Here is a 19114-nt window from a genome sequence, read left to right as displayed (position 1 = left end):
GGGGGGCGGCCACGCGTGGGCCCGGCCGCCGCCACCCGCCCCGCGCCCCCACAGGGACTCGCCCTCATCCGCTCCGAACAAAAGGCGCCCGCCGGCCCCGCGGCGCTACCGGGCGATGCTCCGACGGCGCTCGCCTCACCGCCGAGCGGGACGCGGCGAACCCGCGAGCGGCGGCACCACTGCGCCCGCCGTTTTCCCCCTCACCACCCCCCCTGCCACACACACCCACCGGGAGGCCCCCGCCCCGCCCCGCGTCGCCGCTCACCTGGGTGCCGGGTGGCGGCTCATCCCGCTCCCGCCGCCGCCGCCGCCGCCGCTGAGGGGGCTCCCGCGCGCCGCTGCTGAGGGGCGGTCGCGAGGCGGGTGGGACGGGCGCTCGCGCTCCCGCCGCACGGGCGCTGCCCGACTGCCCGCGCGCGCCCGCCCGCGCGCGCCCCACCCCAACGAGAGCCCCGCCCCTCTCCGCTGGCCCCGCCTATCGCCCCGCCTTCCCCCTCACACCCCTGGGGCCGGCGGGTCGTTACGACGCCGGCGCTGCCAGCTTTACGGCAGCGCGCAGCAACCGGCCGGTGCCGCGGAGGGCGAGCGGGCGATGAGGCGGCAGGTGAGCGGGATGGGGGGGGAAGGGGACGCGTTGCCATGGAAACAGCGGCGTCCGGAGGGGCCGCGGCGGAGGGTGCGGGGCCCGCTGCAGGCCATAGTGGGTTCGTACCGGCCCGCACCGGGCCCTGAGGCTTCAACGCGCGTTTTGAGGGGAAAAGCGGTTAAAATCGGTAAACACAGAGCGGCGTTGCCGCTGCGGGTGTCGAAGCGGGGCGGGCCGGCACCGGGGTGGGCTCGCAGGGAGTGGGCTCAGCGCGGGGTCCCGCTCCAGCCCCGTGATTCCCGTTGATCGCCTGAGAACCGGCAGCGGGACGGGCCCGATGTCCCAGGGGGCCCGATCGCCCCGGACCGCCTGCCCGGAGCCACCGGCCCCGCTCCACCGAGCGACGGCACCCGAACCGCTGTCACCGAACCTCTGTCGCCAAACCCCTTCTTACCACCAAGCCCCTTCCTACTAAACCCCTTCCCCTTGTCACCAAACCCCTTCTTGTCACCAAACCCCTTCCTGCTAAACCCCTTGTCACCAAACCCGTTCTCATGACCAAACCCCTCCTTGTCACCAACCCCTTCCTCTCACCAAACCCCTTCTTGTCACCAACTCCCTGTGACCTTTAGATCTTCCAGGCAAATTAAATTCCCTCCCAGCACTTCCCACCTCTCTCTTGAACACATTTTTCCTCAAAATCGGTGAATCCGACCCATTGACGCCTGTTTCGCTGTCACTCGGATGAGCGGAGGCTTTCCCGTCATTACTTAGGGGAGCGTTGCGGTGCCATCACTCATCCCCCGCTCACTGAATTATTTTCTCTTCCAGTTAAACTTAGTTTTAGTAGCATTTGGTGTCATTCCTCTGGTTTTCAGTCTCCTGCCCTGTGAGATGTTGTGAAACAAAGCGAAATTCCGGAATTTGGATGCGTGGAGCAGCTGGTTTGGGGAATTTGTGGGGAATTGAAAGATTTGGGCATTGCCTGTGCTCACAGAAATTATAAATGTTTTCCTCCAGGACCTGTTGAACCCACAAAATCTCTGTTTCCATATCACACAGGACTCATAATCTATAGGCTGTAAAGAAATCGCTTATATTTAACAAAAGGGTGGACAAGCACGCTTCTTTTCTGCGTTAGTTAATTTTACTTGAGTTTCTTCTCTGGCTGTTTGGATGGAGACTCAGCTGCTGGTGCCCAGCTCGGGTTGATCAGTAGAAATTAATGTTTCTTCTCTAATCTTGCTCCCATTAACAACAACTGCTATTAAGAGCGCTGACACAGTGTCTAAAAACTGTACTTTTAGGAAAACGGAACAGTCTGGTGGTTCAATTGTGGGGGCTTTTGATTCCAAAGACCTCAGTCAAGCTGCCGAAAACTTGCCCGTCCCTCCTACTCTTCCCCGGTAACGTCTGAATAATTTGTCTGCTTTTGGTATTTCCCTCCACATTCTTTAAATTTGGTACAGGAGTTCAGGGACACGGCGCCTTAAAATACTCACTCTGGATGTTCTTAACGCCTTTAATTTATTAAAATAGACTTTAGGAACCTGATTCATCCTTAATCCTTTGCTGCATCGCTGCCTATTTACGCTCAATTACTAGGGAGCTTCGTTCCCTGGCTCTCAAGTGCTGCCTTCAGAGCAACAATTACATACGGAAAGCCTTTAATGTTGTGAAAATAATAGGTTGGGGGGTTTTTTTTGGTCAAAAAATCACAGGTTTTGCTTTGCATCCTGGATGCAAAGGAGCCCGGTCAGTTTATGAACGTTAAATCGTTGTAATTTGGAGACGAAACTTGACTTGTCGCCACGTTGATGCAAGACGGCAGCGTTTTCAAGTCTATAGATGAAACAGGTGGTTTCACCTTGGTTGGCTTGATGACATTTTTATCTAATTGCTCCTTTTTCTCATCCTCCGAGAAGCTGAGGATTCCACGGATTCACGCAAATTCCAACCACTAATGTGCAAATAAATGAACGAGCGAGACTCTTGTTGCCAACCTACAACAAATATTCCAGGCCTGCGTCAGTATTTATTGCTATTTGGATGAAAACGTCTGAGCAGAGCGTGCCGGCGCCTTCAGGAAGCGAATGCTGAGCGATCCAACTGGATTTCAACCTCGGAGATGCTCAGATCCGCCTCCATCTTTGGTTTCAACGGGGAGGTTCTCCCCAAATAAACAACCTCCCCGCCGGCTTTTTGGGTCCTTGCCGCTTACCTGAATTGGTGGCCGAGCCCGAAGGGTTTTCCTTGGAGCTGCACACAGTGAGTCACCCGGACAAGCGGTTTCACAAATACCAGATGGCAATAAAACGAAAAGTAGTAGCTAGTGGCAATTAAGCATTTGCTAGAGCCATTCTCCCTTCCTGACTGTACAAAGCTGCCAAATGTCTTGTCTTTTTTTCCCCTTGACTGAAAAAAAAACCACAAACGATGTTTCTGCGGAGTGGAAAATTAACAGAATAGGGGCCGCACGCTTCCTTCCCCAGCCCGTAATCCTGTTTGGAAAGCGATTCGCTGGATTTCGCACATCTCTAGGAAAAGATTAAGCAGGAAAAACACTCAGCAAAGGAAAATTTGGGGGAGCGTTTCAGCGGTGACCCCTTTAAACCCAAGTTAAACAAGCTGATATTCGGGCACACAGCGGAGTTGCTGGGACGCAGTTTAGGTGTTTTCAGTTTGTTTTGATACCACAGGTTTTTCTCCACAAACTGGGAAGGGGCTGGAGCTCCTGACCGCAGGGAGCGTGTCCAAACACCATTGTGTTTGCTGGGTGTCAATAACCACTGCTCCCCTTCCTCTCGGTGACTCTCGCCGCTTGGCACGTCTGGGCTCTCCCAGCGACACACAAACAGTAATTAGCTTTTTCAAGCCCCGGATCCTCTCCCTCGGCCCTTCCGATGTGTGACACACGCAGCGTGCTTCACCCTTTACAAATCGCACGCCGTGTCACCCTGCCAAGATTTCTGAGAGATAAATCTCTCTTAATGGATGCATACCTGGCCAGGATTTGTTTCCATGATTCACGCTGCAAGAAGCAGCACAAATCTACTTCTTCCTAACATGTAAACAACACAAGACTTGATTGTTTTATTTCCCCCTATCTTAACAGATAATCAATGTCTTATTTATCATATTAAAGCGATCTTATTGTCATTAGCTTTCACGTGGTGCTTTAAGACATCCTCAGCTGGTTTTTGACGGAGAGGGTGAGGCCAAAGCAGCTCCGTGTCACCGCTGTCCCCAACTGCGGCATTTCCAGTCCTGTCCAAGCGGCGGGGGCTCAAACCTGGGCTGGGGGATGCGAGAGCAAAAGGAAAAGCATGTCGGATATAAGGGATTTAAATCAAAAGTTTCTTTTCGCAAGATCTCCTCCCAAAATCCTCTTCTGGCGCCAGTATTTTGTCATCGAGTAGCACCTCTCAGCACGCTCTTAAAACACACTTTAACACCCCCAGCACGCAAAAGCAGCAAATGCAGCAGGAAAAGGAATTATACGACTGGTGGAAAAACCAGAATTAGTGGATACTCGGGTAACCTGATAAACGGAAAGGAGCCGGGAGTTGTCTGGCCTGGGAGATGTGCCGAAGTCCCTTGAGCGCAGCGTCAGCCGCGTGGGTGGGGAGAACCGGCTGCTGGAACTTTCAGGCACCTTTTTAAGGACAAGCAGCGTCAATTTGTGGAAAGCGGGCGCAGACGAACAGGGAAGAGCGTAGGCTGGACAAATAACAGAGTAAAAGTTGGGCAAGAGTGGGTCGGTGCGACCGGTCACTTGTTCGCAGGTGGATGTCACCGGCAGAAGCCTGCGGGGACCCGGTGTCCCCACGAGCGCTTTCGCCTCTTGTGAGCAAAACTTTGGTGAATTAAAATCTGTGTTAGACAGCTTCTCTAACACCTGAGCCAAAAAATGATGCTTTGCAAACCAGCTTCAGTGGCACTTGTTATTGAAATCTCTGCCGGCGAGGCAGACAGTTGTCCTGAAGGTTCCCACGGTGGGGAACTGGTTTGTTTGGGATCTCGATTCGCTTTGTTTTCCCCGCTCACCGCGCCGAGGCTCCTGTGCCGGCGGGCTGGCCGGTTCTCCCGGAACAGGTCATGCGTCTGGCAGCGAGCTGCGGCGCTCTCTGCGCGGCAAGACGGACCCACGCCTGTCACACAGCCCCCAGAATGGCTTTTATTTAAGGAATAGCAGTGATGGCAAAGAATTCACTGTGCAAGTGAGACACCGAAACACCAGAACACCCACGGGCTTCTCGTGGGTGACGTACGGTTTCTGTGCGAAGCGCGGAACTGAAGGCGTGCCCGACATTCCCAAGCAGGAACTGCTTTGAAATCGCTTTGCTTTGAGGTGAAGATCACAGCGACGCGAGGTTTCTATCTGATGGGAGCCACGCACGGCTCCGAGAGCAGAGGAACGGCGCGTCCTCCATCTGCTCCCGCAAATATCCGCCTGGGAAACATGGGCTTTGCTCCCCAAAATGTTTGTTGTGCTGGATCTTGTCCCACGTGGGATCTAATTCCTTAATTCCTCTGTTTCAGCTTTCGCGGATTCCCGGAGTGCCGCAGCCCCGACCCGCGCAGGATGGACCCCGTTGTTCTCAGTTACATGGACAGTTTGCTGCGGCAGTCGGACGTGGCTTTGCTGGAACCCCCAAACTGGCTTAACGATCGCGTCATCGGCTTCGCCTTCGAGTACTTCGCCAACCACCAGTTCCAAGAGTTTCACGAGCAGGTTTGTTTCATCAGCCCCGAAGTGGCTCAGTTCATTAAATGTGCCCTTAGTCAGGAAGAAATAGCCATATTCCTCCAACCGCTGGACCTTCTCCGCAAGAACCTGGTGTTCTTACCCATCAACGATAACTCCAACCAGGTCGCTGGGGGCTCCCACTGGAGCTTACTGGTTTATTTCAGGGACAAAAACTGCTTCTCCCATTACGATTCTCACAGTAAATGCAACTCCTTCCACGCCAAGCAAGTGGCGGGGAAGCTGGAGAGCTTTTTGGGCAAGAGAGGGGGCAAAGCCGCCTTCGTGGAGGAGAAGGCGCCCGCCCAGCAGAACAGCTACGACTGCGGGATGTACGTGATCTGCAACGCGGAGGCTGTTTGTCAGGGACACCTCGGGGAGCGGCCGGAGCCTCTGCTGCAGCTCCTCACCCCCTCCTACATCACGCAGAAGAGAGCGGAGTGGAAAAGCCTCATCATGAAGCTGGCGCAGAAGTGAGCGCGATGCGGCTCCAACGCTCCCCTCCCCAAAAACCAAAACTGCCTTCCCCATCCGCGAGGCAGCACCTCCAGTGCCTGAGGGAGATGCCCATGCGCAGGATTGGCCCAAAGAAGAAGAATGTCACCCCTCCAGCATGGCTACACCCCCCAAACACCCTGCTCCCCCCTGGAAAAGCCTTAGTCCCCTCGGGAAATTAACCAGAAAAATCACTTTGCTTTCAAATAAATCCTCTCCGCGGTGAATTTTTACACTAATTGCTGGGGCAAAAGGGGGTGCTGAAGGGACTTCTCGCCTTGCCCAGCATGTCATCGTTAGGTGGCTTTAATTGGCTCTAGGCATCGCTGTTCCAAGCCAGGTTTAGCAAACACCCTTCAAAACCAAACCCCCAAATGCTTTATCATAACTATTTCTAATTTGTGCCTCCCTGTTGGTATTGGAGCAGTTTGGGCTTGAGCAGCAAGGGGTTTTTACCCCGAAAAGATGGCAATGATATCAAAAGACGAGATTCCAAAGGAAATGCTATGATTAATTAAAGAAATAGAAAGAAAATAGGTTTTCTTCAGATAAGTGCTCCTAAGCTGAATAGGAATAGCTTTTTCCTTGTCCCCAACCCCTGCTTGCTCTTATTAGAAATTAAAATCTGCCTCTGAACTGCTGGAAGATTAATAGGGAGCTGAGAAACCCAATCCTAGGAAAGGAAAGTTAATTGAGATGAAAAGCGACACTTACTCTTTGAAGTTGTTTTCTTTTTCCGTATGATTTCAGGTCGTCTCCGTTCGGGGCAGGTTCGTTAGCGCTCCCTCGTTAGCGCTCGCCCTGCTCAGAGCGGACGAGGCGGCCGCTGCTTCCTCCAGCACAAAACCAGTTCTGTCACTCGAGATTAAAAACACACCAGGGAGAACAAAAGGCTGGAGTTTGAGGTGGAAAAGCCAAAGATAACCACAGTCTCCTCGAAGCCCAAAAAATCCTTAATAAAATTCTATTCAAACCACTTTTCCTCCTGTGCTGGTTGGTGGGGTCTCAAAGCAGATCCTCTTGTTAAAAGATAGATGGGGGGTGACAGAAAAATGGGATATCGTTACAGGATAAGAGGTGATCTCTAACGTCACGAGAAGCAAAGAGAAGGTTGCTCAGGTGGGGTCAGGTAGAGCAACCAAACCCCACCACGGAGCAGGGAAATCCTGGTTAAATACGACCCACTGAAGAGAGGGAAGGATTATTTTGAATTTGAAATGTTGGATTATTATATTGAGCCCCAGCCCGGGCTCTCCCAACATACCTGAGCAAACACAGAGGGGCAAAATGAGGTCGGGGCAGCTCTTCGAGCGCCGGCCCACCCCGGTAAACCCTTCCACCGCTGGGATGGAGCCGAAATGGCATCGAGCTGCTCACCAAAGGGACACGGGGCTTCTCCAGAGACACCAATGTCACTGCCACCGTGGTAGGCTCCGGAATAAACCTCACACGGAACCATCCACGTGTCAGCAGCGTCTCATGTTTTCGGTACCCACTAGTGGCTCCCGGTGTCGCAGCTGCGAGGTTGTGACATTGCAGGTCTGGCAGCAGCTTTGCGGGTGACACCGAGCAGCCGGCAAACCTGGGGACAACACCGCCAGCGCCGTGTGTGAGAGCGGGGAGGCTGCACAGGCTGATTTAATCTCCTAATCCTATTTTTAGGGGTCAGTTTGGGACAAGGAGGAGCAGTGGGATGGTGGGTGCTCAAGCAGGGGACACCTCGAGCTCCTCGTCCTCATCCCCGAAGGACCAGGCAGGGTGCAGGATGAGCACCCAGCGACGTTTCCTGCACCCGAGGATTGTACGTGGCATTTCTTTACACAAAGGAAAGCAAATAAGCTCAAGCAGGGCGGCGCCAGGAGAGCAAACACCGGCTGGAAAACAAAACCAGAGCCTTGCAACCGGCTCCCGGCAGCGGGGACCCCCCAAAATCACATCAGGGGCTCCTCCACGCCTCCTCAACGTCAGCTGACAGCACCCATTGTCCCACTGCCAGCTTTAACCAAAGAGGCGGAGGTGGCTGTCACCACTGGGGACAAGGGACCCCATGCACCTGCTTTGTGTTGGCAGCACCCAAGAAACACCAGGCTGGGCATGCAAAACCAAAAAACACCCCAATCCTAAACAACCAAACCTAATTTTTGGGGCCATAAACCCCACTTTGAGGTTGAACACGTTAAGCACCAACTTATTTTTAGGAAAGAAAAACAACCCAAAACCCTCCAAAGCCATTTGGGCAGCCGCAGTGGCAGAGCGAGTGGGGCAGGTCCCACAAAACCAAAGGCTCCGGCAGCTCCGTGACTCACAGTATCACAGTATCACAGTATGTTTGGGATTGGAAGGGACCTCAAAAGATCATCCAGTCCAATCCCCCTGCTGGAGCAGGAACACCTACGTGAGGTCGCACAGGAACATGTCCAGGCGGGTTTTGAATGTCTCCAGGGAAGGAGACTCCACAACCTCCCTGGGGCTTTGAAGAAGCAGCTTCGATAACTTAACCAGAAAGGTGGCAGAACCACAGACCCACTCCCTGGCACCCCAGGATGCTACATCTCCCCAAAAAAACAGCCTGACACCCCCCTGGTCCCTGCTCAGTCCCTCCGCTGTGGCTTTTGAGTCGAGCCATTTTCATGCATTTCACCTGTTTTTGTGCATTTTGTTGCAGGTGGGGTCGGGATTCGGGTTGTGGATGCTAAGGGAGGAGGAGGAGGAAGGCTCACCCTGCTCACCCCAGCAGGATGGGGCTGCAGCTCAGCACCCTCCCCAGGCATCCACTGTCCCCAGTGTCCCCTGCCACCAGCTGAGTGTCACATCCCCCAGTCTCTGCTGCCATCTAGTGAAAATAACCCTCCCCATCCCCTACACCTGCAGCATCCCTGGCCCTGGGTTCCCCAAAAAGCCGGCCCTGGGTTCCCCAAAAAGCCGCCCCTGGTCCCCAGCAGCCCCAACCTGGTGTCCCCTCCAGCATGGCCAAGGTGACAGAGGAGCACCCAAGTGCACCAGTGCTGTCACAGAGGGACAACAAAGCGATGCCACTTGTCCCCAAGCCCACACAAGGACAAGGCTGTCCCCATGTCATCCACTTTCCTGAGGACGTGGCCAGAGAAGGGGTCTGGGACACCCCCATTTCGGGGCTGCCAGCCCGGCACCACCGCAAGGACGCTGCCAGCAGACAGGCGTGCTAGAAAATCCTGGGTTTATTTTCATGTAAAAGCCGTTCCGAGCCCAGAGGGAGCAGCGAGCTCTTGCCCCCAGGGCGCGGGGATTTGGCCCCATCAGCACTTGTAGTTCCCAAAAAACAGGAAAGAAAGATCAGAATAAATCCCACAGGTATCACCTGCCACCCCAGCGCGCTCCCGGGGGAGGCTGGGGACAAATACGCGTGGTGACGAGATAAACAGTGACCAGGACACGGACATATCGCGATCCGGGACATTCACCCGGATGCTGTCGAGACGCCTTAACGAGGCAATAGGGCTAATGAAGCCCCGGTCCAGCACCGTGCCCAGGTGTGGTCCCCGGTGAGGACACTTGGTCTTGGCGGGGGGGACCCTAAAGTGCTTTGCAGGGACACACACACACCGCAAGATGCCCCCGTGCTCCAGGAGAGAAGAGCTGAGGGGGGCCCTGGATTGTACCCCCACCCCTGGGTGATGGGAGAAGTGACACCCACAGGGCTGGTGGCCCCTGTCGCACTGTCCCCGCAGAGTTCAGGACATGCCTCCAGGGGCCAGCCCAAAGCCGCTGCCCGGGCTTCACCCAGAGCAGCAGCAGCAACTCATCCGCATTGTTTCGGGGTTCCCGGCGAGCCTATGGTAGTCTTTTCACAAGAAAAACTTAACTCTGGAATAAAAACCGGCACCCGTTTTAGCAGCAAGTCCTCAGGGGAGGTCCAAGCACTCGGCAGCCCCGAGCCATCGTCCAGCGCTACGGCGCAGCAGCGTCCCGGGGAGAAAATGGGTTTCCAGGGGGACGGGCAGTCGGCACCGGTGGCCGTGAGCCGGCCAGGCCGTCCCGCCGGGAGCGGGTGCCCGGAGGAAGAGAGATGATACTTGGTCCCATTTTACCAGCTGAGAGAAAGCCGGGCCACACGCGACAGTCACAGCGGGCGGACGCAGCACCGGGATCCGTACGGAGGGTGTCACAGTCGCGGCATCCGTCCATCCTCAGCCAGCGCTGGGGGTGACGGTCACCTGCAAGCAGAGAGCGGGGTGAGAGGCACTGTAGCCCAGCACGGGACAAAGGACAACACATCCCTGGGACGTGTCACGGAGCGGAGCCGTTGCTCTTTGCACCACATCCCTCAGGTTCTCGACTCACAGTGTCACCCTGAAGCGTCCCCGAGGGTCCCTCACCTCCTGTGCCCGCGGGAGAGGTAGTCCCGGTTCAAGGAGCAGAGCTGCTGCTCCAGACGGAAGATGCGGAACGCCAGGTAGGAGGAGGACACGACCAGGAGGCAGATGCTGCGAGCGGGGAGGAACAAGCACAAGCGCTCAGACAGACGTTCCTGGTGTGGAACCCCTTCTTCTCCCCGCCTCAGCGAACTTACAGCACGATGAAGATCTTCAGGAGCTGGTAGTCGGAGGGTCTCAGCTCCGCCACGCAACTCTGCTCCACCTCCAGCTCCTCCTCGGTGTTGATGGCACTTTCTGAAACGCAAGGTGAGCGTCAGCAGCGCGGCGATAACCAACCCGCTGCCTCAGCCCTGCCTGTCCCGCGAGCACGGAGGACAGACGAACACAGATTTACGGACGTTTACACCCAGTGCCGTGTGTGGGACAGGACGCAACCCACGTCCCCGCGTCAGACGCAGCCCTCACCCGAAACCAGGGGCTCCTCGGAGGTGAAGGAGCTCTCCTTGGCGCTCAGGCTGCTGACGGACGTGCGGTGAATGCACTGGTAGTCAGCATCTGGTAGTGACAGTGACAGCGAAGCGGGTGACACCTTCCTCCACTTGCCCTCAGGGACGATCACCTCCTGCGGAACAGCCTCGGGTGAGCCGCACCGCCAGCAGCAGCTTCTCCCACAGAACTGGCGGCATCGAGGACATGGTGGGACCAGATTAGGACTCAAACCTTCCAGCATCTCCAAAACATCATCCTGGGGGGAGCTGGTCCCTCCATGGTGGCCCCGTGGGGACACAGGTTCCTCCTGCCATAGGAAGGACCTCCCAACACACCCCACATCTGCCCCAGCCTCCTGGCTACCTGCTCACCCTACAGATTTTTGGATAATTCAACCCCGATTCCAGCCCGTTATCCGTGTTCACAGCTGCAAACGCCATCAGCCGGCGGGAGCATTTTCCACATCGCTCCCAAGTTTTTCTGTCTATAAACAGACCCCTGACACAAACCAGCCGGGTCAGCAGCTCGTGCTCAACCATGGGCTGTCCAAATTGTCCTCCTGACCCATCCGCTGGGATAGGAGGATCCCAGGGGACAAGCTACAAAGGCGACAGCTGCATCCTCACACGACCTTTGGCGGCTGCCGAACCTCCATGTGCCAGGACAGCGTTAAACCCCATGGGGGTCCCTCCCACTCCCAAAACTGCCCTGTCCCTCACCAGCGACACGGCGTCGGGCTCCTCCGTCAGCTCCTTCAGACTCAAGCTCTTCTTGCTTGAGACCTGGAGGGGAGAAAGAAACGGGTGTTATGGTGCTGCCTTCAACCCCAGCCAAAAAAGTGAACTTGGAAGGTTCTGGGGAGTTGATGAAGAGCAGCTGCTTAAAATTTCCAAGCATGGGGACTCTGGGGACAAAGAAAAGCATCCAGCAGAGAACAGGACATGCTCCTGATGGAGGGGATAAACCATTGGGGGGGAAAAATGGGATTATTTAGCACATTTCAAAGAATAAATTGCCCAGTTCAACAGGGCTGAGTCACCCGAGTCACCCAAGTCACTGGAGGCCAGGAGAAGAAGAGGTTCCAGCGACCCTCCTCTCCAGCTCACAGGCTGACAGATTTCTCGCCTCCTCATGCTTTTCAATTCAAAACGTTTGTTTTACTTTGTACCATTTTTCCTCCCCTTAAAACTTGAGATCTGGGAGAAAAGCCACAATGTGTGGAGTAGCATAACTAGTATTGCTACCAGATTATAAATAATTCATATTTGTGTCCTGGGGGAAAGCCTGGGCTCTGCCTCCATCACCCACAACGCGGAAGAGACCCCTGGTAGGTCCCAGGTCACCTCGCTGCGGAGCAGGGACGATGGGAAGAGGCTGCAGAGCATCTGGGAGGGATTTTGGAGAGGTCCAAACCCTTCGTGGCGACAGCAAAGAGCTTTGCTCCCCAGGACGCAGCCCAAAATGAGCCTGTGGCTATGGAAACGCCGTCAGCCGCAGGGCGGGGGTACCTGCAGGTGGGTGCAGACTCTCCTCAGGACGTCGTAGACGCTGTCGCGGGAGATGAGGGACACGAAGATGTACTGTAAGAGACAGAAAAGCTGCTGGGAGAGATTCCCCATATCCCGAGTCCCTTTCCCGCAGGCAGGGGACAGGCAGAGACGTCCTGCCCTTGAATCTCCCTCTCCGGCAGCCGCATCCCCCCCGGCATCTCCCCGCAGAGTTTTCCTGCTGCTATTTTTGCAGCCTGCTAAAACCTGCACCAGATTTGGTTTTGGGGCCGCTTTCGCTCAGCTGTTGTCCCCATGGAGCCTCCTGTGCTCAGCTGAGAGGGACACGGCAGCAAACAGGGCTGGGAGCAACCGAAAATGTCCCCAAGGATCAGTACGAGGGGACAGGGGGCAGCAAGGGGACACGGGGCAGCGTTCACTGTGCCCGATGCTGAGCCCAGTGTGGCCTCGGAACCGCATCACTTTGTGCGCCCAAATCCTGCCTTGTCCCACCCCCTGCTGAAATAAATCCCTCCCAAATCCCGAAGGAATAACCCCCTCCCAAAACACCGCAGGAATAACCCCCTCCTTGGGAAGCTCTGTGCATCAGACAACACACAACATGATTTAAAAGCTGGAAATTCAGCCCCTTAACCATGTTTTCCTGCAGCCAGCATTGGGCACCGGCGCAAGCCCTTCCCCTGCTCGTGTTTAAGGAGTTTAAAGGTTTTATTTGAGCCTGGCAGGGATTTGTCAAGCTCAGCTGAGTTTCACTCGGGCTTGGCTTCGCCCAGAAACAAAGCGAAATTCAGAAACAAAAGCAAAGCTTCCCAACCAGCCCCCGCGTTCAGCCAGGGATGGGAACCGCTTCACTCCCCGCTCTCAAATCACAACCGGCTCGGCGCAGGGCATCCCCCAGCTGAGGTTTTACCGCGGCGAAGCCGGGTCCCGACGCTGGAAGCCCCGCGTTACCTTTCTGCTGGCGGTGGTGGTGATGGCCAAGCCGTTGGGCAGCAGCCGAGCTGTCTTGTGCTTTTTGATCAGCTGCACGGAAACCACCGGGATCACAACCTGCAGGGCAAAACAAAATACACAGGGACGGGCAGGGATTTAACTACTATAATTACAACACAAGCAACACAGGGATTCAGCATCTCCTTATTTTTTATTAAAGGTCACAGCATCCCCCGCACGTTAATCTCGGCTCAGCGGTGGTTTCTACTCAATCAAAACAACGAGGACACATCATCCAGGGAGTCTCCCATTGCGAGAGCCCCCACCTGCAAACCAGGGGAGGGTTAAATATCAGGCAGGATTTAATTTATAACTTGGTTGCAGCCCTGTACTTCCATCAGGTATTTGTTTAAAGCGGCTGATATAAATAATTCAGCTCTTCAGCCCAGTTTAAGAAGCAGTCTCTCCCTGAGATCCTCATCAGCCACAAGACTAACAGGGAAACATCACATTGTAAATCAAGGAGAAAAGCCAAGAGGAATTTAAATCTCCCCCCACCCCGAAACCTTTGATCTTCCTTCAAACTCTGCTGCGGCTTTTGCATCAGGGAATTTTAAACCAAACCAGTATTTGGCTTCCCCAGGCGGATGCCGCAGGGGGAGGCACAGCCACGCTCCCCTTCGCGTCGGAGGCTTTTCACGGCGTTTCTGGGTGCGGAAGGGGATAATGGGGGTGAACAGGCCCCCACATTACCTTGATGTCTTTCCCAAAAAGGTTTGCGTAGAAGCAGAGCCAGTTGGGGGAGATGTAAAGCCTCCCCTGGATGAGGATGTCTCTCTGGAGGGCGCAGGAGCAAACTGCAAAGCGGAGAGACGGGGATGGCGGGCTGGGTGCCGTGACCTGCCGCCCCCGCGCCCGTCCTGTGCCGGTCACCCACCTTTCAGCACGCTCTCCTCCGTCGGGATGTCCTTGAACAGCTTGTGGTACTGCGAGTTGTACTTGCTAGCGGCCTGAAAACGAAGCAAAAGTTAATCGGTGACCTTGATGATAAAAAGCTCCCCTTGAATAAAAATAAAACACCCTCCCGCAAAACTAATTCCCTCCCCCGCACCCGGGAGCGGCGCAGGGGGGTCCCGCTGGGTTGTGGCCGGCGGGGCCGGGGAATTAGAGAGGGGTGGGATGGTCCAGCACCCAAACGCTGCGCCATCCTCCCAAATCAACATTGCCCCCGATATCCAAGGAGGCTGTTTCCTCCCAGGCTCATCCGCAGGCAATTTATTTTGCCCAGCGGTTTTTTCTCTCCTCCTCCTCGAGCTCTTCCCTTATTCGGGGCACGGTGACAACACTTGCTTTGCGCCCATCGCGCCGCGCCATCCAGCTATTTTTATATTCCCGGTGCCTCTTCAAAGCTGCCGGCAGCCGCCACGGGAGCTTCACCCTCAAACAATTCTGTTTAGCAGGTAAAAGCTCCGAAGCGGTTCAACACGTTGCCGTAAATCCGCTCAATTAGTCCCCGGAAGGCAGATTTGTGCGCCCTGGACCTCCAGGGGACACGGGTGTCCCAGTGGTGGTGACGGCTGCCACCCAAAAGCTGAGGGACGAGGGGAGATCCTGGAAGGGCCCTGGGGGCAGCACGGTTGGTCTGTGGGCAGCAGCGTGGGCAGAGCCCCCTCCTGCCTGCGGTGACAAGGTCACCTCCGCTCCATGCACCTTGTAAGAGGATCAAGGCTCAGCAGCACCTGGGCTCGGCTTAGACATCCCCAGAGGGACATGGAGATGCCAGCAGGAGCATTTCAGGGCTATTTGCGGGGACACAGGGAGGCATGTGGCATCACCACCAAAAGCAACGCCCCTCAGCCTCAGCTCAGACCTGTTGGTGCCTCATAACCCTCCCAAATGCCTCTAAATAATCAGTAAAATGTTCTTCTCCTCCGTCTTTTTTTGCAGGGAAAGGGAAATCGCCTCCTTCGTCCACTCCTCCTTCTTGCAGAGCGTCTCTGGTTAGCAGACAGACCTACAGCTTTACTCGGGGCACGATGAGAGCAACCAAAAAGGTTCAAACGGAGAGGAATGGAGCTGCTCACAGGCAAGATTTTCCTTTGTTTTTGATAGAAAACCCCAAAAGCATTTGCAGGGGCCACACAAAATCACCATCAGGCTCCTCCACAGCAAACAGCCAAGGCCAGGCTACAATGAACCATCCCAACTGCTCGAGAAGCTGACAACTTACCACTTCCCGGTGGCACTTCTTGATCTCTTCATCTTTTAGGGCCTCGTTCAGGTGGAGGCTGGAGAGAGAAGTAATAATAATCAGGTAAACGAAGAGCCTCAGGTGTCTCACTCGCTCCCGAAAACACGTGGGGAGGTGGGAAAGGGAGGAAAAGGGGCAAAGACTTGACTGCTGTGCCTCACCTGCCGTCGAGGGAATCCAAACTCTTCTCCTTGTGCGATGCCTCCAGCTTGTCACGGCCGTGCATGGGCTCGGGGCTCTTCAGGGGAGCTGCTTTTTCATGCATCAGTTTGGCGCTGCGAGGAGAAGCTCGTCAGTCCCCCCCAAAAGGAAGGGAGAGCGGAGAGGCGCGTTTCAGAGCTGTAGAACCCTGATTGCACAGAGACGCTCGTATCTCTGCCGCCCAAGGACAGCACGAATATTTCTGCGATTTCTCAAGTCACGCGGAGGAAAAAAACAACAAAAAGGGGGCATTTCTCGCCAGGAACTCGTTGGCACTCACAACCGAGCTGCAGCTCCCTCAGATAACACCCTCCAAAGAGGGGCCTCTCCCCCGGCCACCGCGCTGAGACGGGAAAAATCATGCAACTCCCTGGGGTGGTGAAGATTTTGCTCCTCTGTGTGGGCAAAACATCTTCCCAGGGCAGCGCCAGCGCTGAAGGCACCGCCTCCTGCCTCTAATTGCTCCCCTCTCATTAAAGCCCGTTATTTCCTATCAGTTTTATCAGAGGCGCTTATCGGCCGCGACAGGTAAAGTAAACACGCTCGCAGCGCCGCGCAGGGAAGGTTATCGCCCAGCGGGCAGAAAGGGGACGCTTCTTTCCCTCTGCGAACCGCACGCAGGGACAGTCGAGCCGTTGGGCTTTGGGCAGGACGAGCGGGGAGCTGGAGCGCGTCCCGGTGTGGAGAAGTCACCCCAAACCGTTTCCTACAGAAAGAGGGGGGCTGTTGCGCTGCCCTGTGCTTCCCCAGACGCCCCCTGCTCCTGTTCCAATGGCTCAATCGAAGGGAAATCCATCTAAATAATCCCCCACAAACTCAGGGTGCTGCACCCCAACGAAGCCCAAGATGAAGCCACACAAGCTGCCATGTCCCCGCAGCCTCGGGGGCCTGAGCGAAACGCCATCTCGATGTGACGGACCCACACGAGATGCTCCCAGGAGATGCAGCACGTACACAGGGCTGCAGAGAAACCAGACACAAGTCACCGGTGTGGTGCGTTTAGGATAGGGCTGGGAACCAGCTCCTGGACCCTCACAAAGCAAACAAGCTGCCCAAAGCCTGAGCACCGTGGGGACAGCTCAAACACACTGAGATTTTGGGTACTTTTAGGAAAAGCTCAGGTTAAAGGATGTGTCTGGAATGGATGGGAGACTCTGCTGACAAAAAGCACCAAAATCACACCACTTGGCACTGCACCAAAAGGCTTTTTCCCTGACTGATTCCTCGGACACCCTGTACCGCAAACGCCGTCTGCCAGGTGATGCCACGCTGCCCTCAGCCCAAACTCGTACCGTGGGGGCACCAGACCCTCCTTCCCCTTCCCCTGTGCTGGAAAAGGGGCTCTGACCCGCTGCAGAGCCTCCCCCTCCAGAGTTCAGCCCGCTCCAGCTTCCCCCACGTCATCCCTTAAATCCCCAAGCGGTCGCACTGCTTAATCCGGGCGAGCGGATTTAACCCGAACCGGGGCCAAGGGGCACCGCGCAGGGGACGGGGAGAGGCACCCCCCGACTTGGGGCATCGAGAAACATCCCTGGTGTGACGAAACACGGAAATTCCCTAAAACGAGAAGGTACAGAGGCTGGAGAGCACTTTGAAGTGTTGCGCGGTCCTGTTCCAGCTTTCTCTCCCTCATATAGTCACCACAAGGGACAAATGCCAGGTCAGAGGGTCCCCACACAGAGCGCTGGCACCGGGTGGCTGCAGGGAGGGTCTGGGGGCTGGAGGAGCATCCTCAGCCCCAGCAGAGGCGCTACAGCAGCTGCCGCATGTCCCCTCTCCAGATCTCGCTCTGTCACAGCTCAGGTGCGGCAGGGGTGGGGATCCGGAGTTCAGGAGTGCGAGATAAGATCAGGTTGGGAGATGTCCCTGCCAAGAGCCGCTTCCAGAACCAGCGCAGGGAGGAAATCACTCCCTTAGCACCTCACACCGTCACCCTCCTCGTGGAATGTTTTAGCAGGAGGCTGCTCCTGCAGGAAAACCACAATCCTGAGCATCGCAAAACACAAGCTGAGCAAGAACAGCGAGAGTGCAGAGCCCCCAAAACAAGGCGGGAGCAGGAAGTCCCAGAAAAGGGAAAATATGACTTGCCGATGACACTCGCCCCCTGCCCGCACAGGCTCCCCAGACCCCCAGCTTCGCCAAGCGAAGCCCAGAGCTTTTCCCTCCCCACAGGTCAGCATCTCCCTCCCCTTACGCAGCACTGGGATCCGTCCTGGGAAGTGTCCGGTACGAGCTCCTCCGGCGGCGTTGGATTTTCGCTGGATCCCCTCCCCGCTGCCGGCGCAAGCGAGGGGGAAGCGCACGGTGCAGGCGAGAGAGAGCAAGACGGGGATTTTGCCTCCCAAAAAAAAGAAAGAGGATCAGAGGCGGGGGGAGGCTCTTGCAACCGGGCTGCCTCGGCCCGAGCAAGCCCGGGCGGGATCCGGCGAGCTGCCCTTGTTCCCGGCGTTCAAGGTCATTTCAATCCCGTGTGTCGGCTGCTGGAGCGGAGCCACCGCCGAGGATGCTGGAGGGGAACGGCCGGTGCCGAGCGGCGCTGTCAGGAGAGAGGCAGGAGGTCAGGGAGGGAGGGACAGACGGGACGGAGCGGGTGTGTCCCCGGGCCCAGCGCCCCGGGGCTGCGGGCGGTGCCCTCGCTGCCCCTCGGGACCCACCTGCCCGCGACTCCGCGCCCCGCGGGTCGCGGCCCGGGCGAGCCCCAAGGCCTCGGCCCCAGGATCGCTCCAGTGCCCGGGACGCTGGGGTATACTGGGCGCCGCTCTCAGCGCCCCGCGCTACGAGGAGCCCCGGGCTACGAGGAGCCCCGGGTCCCCGTTCCCTCCCGGCCCCGGTGGGGCTCGGACCGGCCGGGACGGCTCGGCCGCCGCCCAGCACCCAGCCCCGCTGGGGCAGCCCCCGCGGCCAGTCCCGGCCTCCCCGCCTCCCCACAGCCAGGGCCGGCGGCTCCCGGGCCGCGCAGCCGCGGGACCCCCCGGGCCGGCCCGTCCCCTCAGTGAGGTGAGGTGAGGGGGGAGGGAGGGGCCTCGCTAGTTCCGCGCTGCCCTCACAGCGCGACGCCGCCGCCGGCCGGCCGGGCGCAGACCGACGGCTGGCACCGCGCTCCCCGGCGGCAGCCGGGAAGCGTCCCGCGGCTCCCGGCGCTGCCCCGCGGCTCCCGGCCGGCCCTGGCCCCAGAGCCCCCGGCCCCAGAGCCCCCGGCCCCAGAGCCCCCGGCCCGTGCGCGCTCCCCCGCCCGTACCTGCGCGCCCGCCCCGCGCCGCCCGCCGCCGTCATGCCCCGCGCGCACAGCCTCCGCGCGGCGCTTCGGCGCACGCCCAATGGCCGCCCGCCGCCACGCCCCACCCTCGCCGCGCGGTCCCATTGGAGGCTGGCGCTGCCGCCGGCCCCAGCGCCCCGCCCACCGCCGCCTCCGCGTTCCGCCCGCTGACGGGAACACACGGAGCCTGGATGTGACCCCGCCTCTTAAAGGGGCCGCGCAACTTTGCTGCGTGGCCGCAGGTCCGGGGCGTCTCAGCCCCTGCGGGCTGGGATAGCAGCCCCGGGCCCCTT

The 19114-nt window shown here is 57.3% G+C and overlaps 3 protein-coding genes across 13 annotated transcripts in view; 1 reads left to right on the top strand and 2 right to left on the bottom strand.

Annotated features, from left to right (window-relative positions):
• The window catches only part of MYO9A (myosin IXA), a 160932-nt gene extending 160520 nt beyond the window's left edge, over positions 1–412 (bottom strand). For all 8 annotated transcript variants that reach the window (XM_065076277.1, XM_065076270.1, XM_065076273.1 and 5 more), the window contains exon 1: positions 266–412. The gene's annotated coding sequence lies outside the window, so the exon portion shown is untranslated. The remainder of the gene's footprint in view (positions 1–265) is intronic.
• Positions 413–450: 38 nt separating this feature from the next.
• Positions 451–6804, top strand: SENP8 (SUMO peptidase family member, NEDD8 specific). Of its 3 annotated transcripts, none has more exons than XM_065076308.1 (2): positions 451–604; positions 5129–6804. In XM_065076308.1, the coding sequence occupies exon 2, from the start codon at positions 5172–5174 to the stop codon at positions 5808–5810; it is 639 nt and encodes a 212-aa protein (XP_064932380.1). In that variant the 5' UTR covers positions 451–604; positions 5129–5171; the 3' UTR covers positions 5811–6804. The 3 variants fall into 3 exon arrangements, with proteins under 3 accessions (XP_064932380.1, XP_005513362.1, XP_021136335.1); XM_005513305.3 differs by lacking the exon at positions 451–604 and adding an exon at positions 616–773; XM_021280660.2 differs by lacking the exon at positions 451–604 and adding an exon at positions 4824–4937.
• A 2203-nt stretch (positions 6805–9007) lies between these two features.
• GRAMD2A (GRAM domain containing 2A) lies at positions 9008–18940 on the bottom strand. 2 transcript variants are annotated; one of them, XM_065076306.1, is made up of 13 exons: positions 18804–18940; positions 17760–18101; positions 15526–15639; positions 15344–15401; positions 14051–14123; positions 13867–13970; positions 13132–13230; positions 12181–12252; positions 11392–11454; positions 10649–10805; positions 10378–10477; positions 10184–10291; positions 9008–10021 (listed from the first exon to the last, which is right to left on the bottom strand). In XM_065076306.1, the coding sequence occupies exons 3-13, from the start codon at positions 15627–15629 to the stop codon at positions 10018–10020; spliced, it is 942 nt and encodes a 313-aa protein (XP_064932378.1). In that variant the 5' UTR covers positions 15630–15639; positions 17760–18101; positions 18804–18940; the 3' UTR covers positions 9008–10017. The 2 variants fall into 2 exon arrangements, with proteins under 2 accessions (XP_064932378.1, XP_064932379.1); XM_065076307.1 differs by lacking the exon at positions 18804–18940 and having other exon boundaries at positions 10149–10291.
• Positions 18941–19114: the final 174 nt, after the last annotated feature.

Source organism: Columba livia, chromosome 11 (genome assembly GCF_036013475.1).
Source record: "Columba livia isolate bColLiv1 breed racing homer chromosome 11, bColLiv1.pat.W.v2, whole genome shotgun sequence".
NCBI classification, from domain to species: Eukaryota; Metazoa; Chordata; class Aves; order Columbiformes; family Columbidae; genus Columba; species Columba livia.
This window is presented reverse-complemented; position numbering and strand designations above follow the sequence as displayed.

What these genes read in the sequence shown, in the direction of transcription:
- SENP8 (XM_065076308.1), top strand. Translation starts at nt 5,172, where the DNA reads ATGGACCCCGTTGTTCTCAGTTACATGGACAGTTTGCTGCGGCAGTCG.
- GRAMD2A (XM_065076306.1), bottom strand. Translation starts at nt 15,629, where the DNA reads ATGCATGAAAAAGCAGCTCCCCTGAAGAGCCCCGAGCCCATGCACGGC. An exon ending in AGAAGTGCCACCGGGAAGTG is followed by an intron (nt 14,124 to 15,343) that starts GTAAGTTGTCAG and finishes CTTCGTTTTCAG; the next exon opens with GCCGCTAGCAAGTACAACTC. An exon ending in GGAGGAGAGCGTGCTGAAAG is followed by an intron (nt 13,971 to 14,050) that starts GTGGGTGACCGG and finishes TCCGCTTTGCAG; the next exon opens with TTTGCTCCTGCGCCCTCCAG.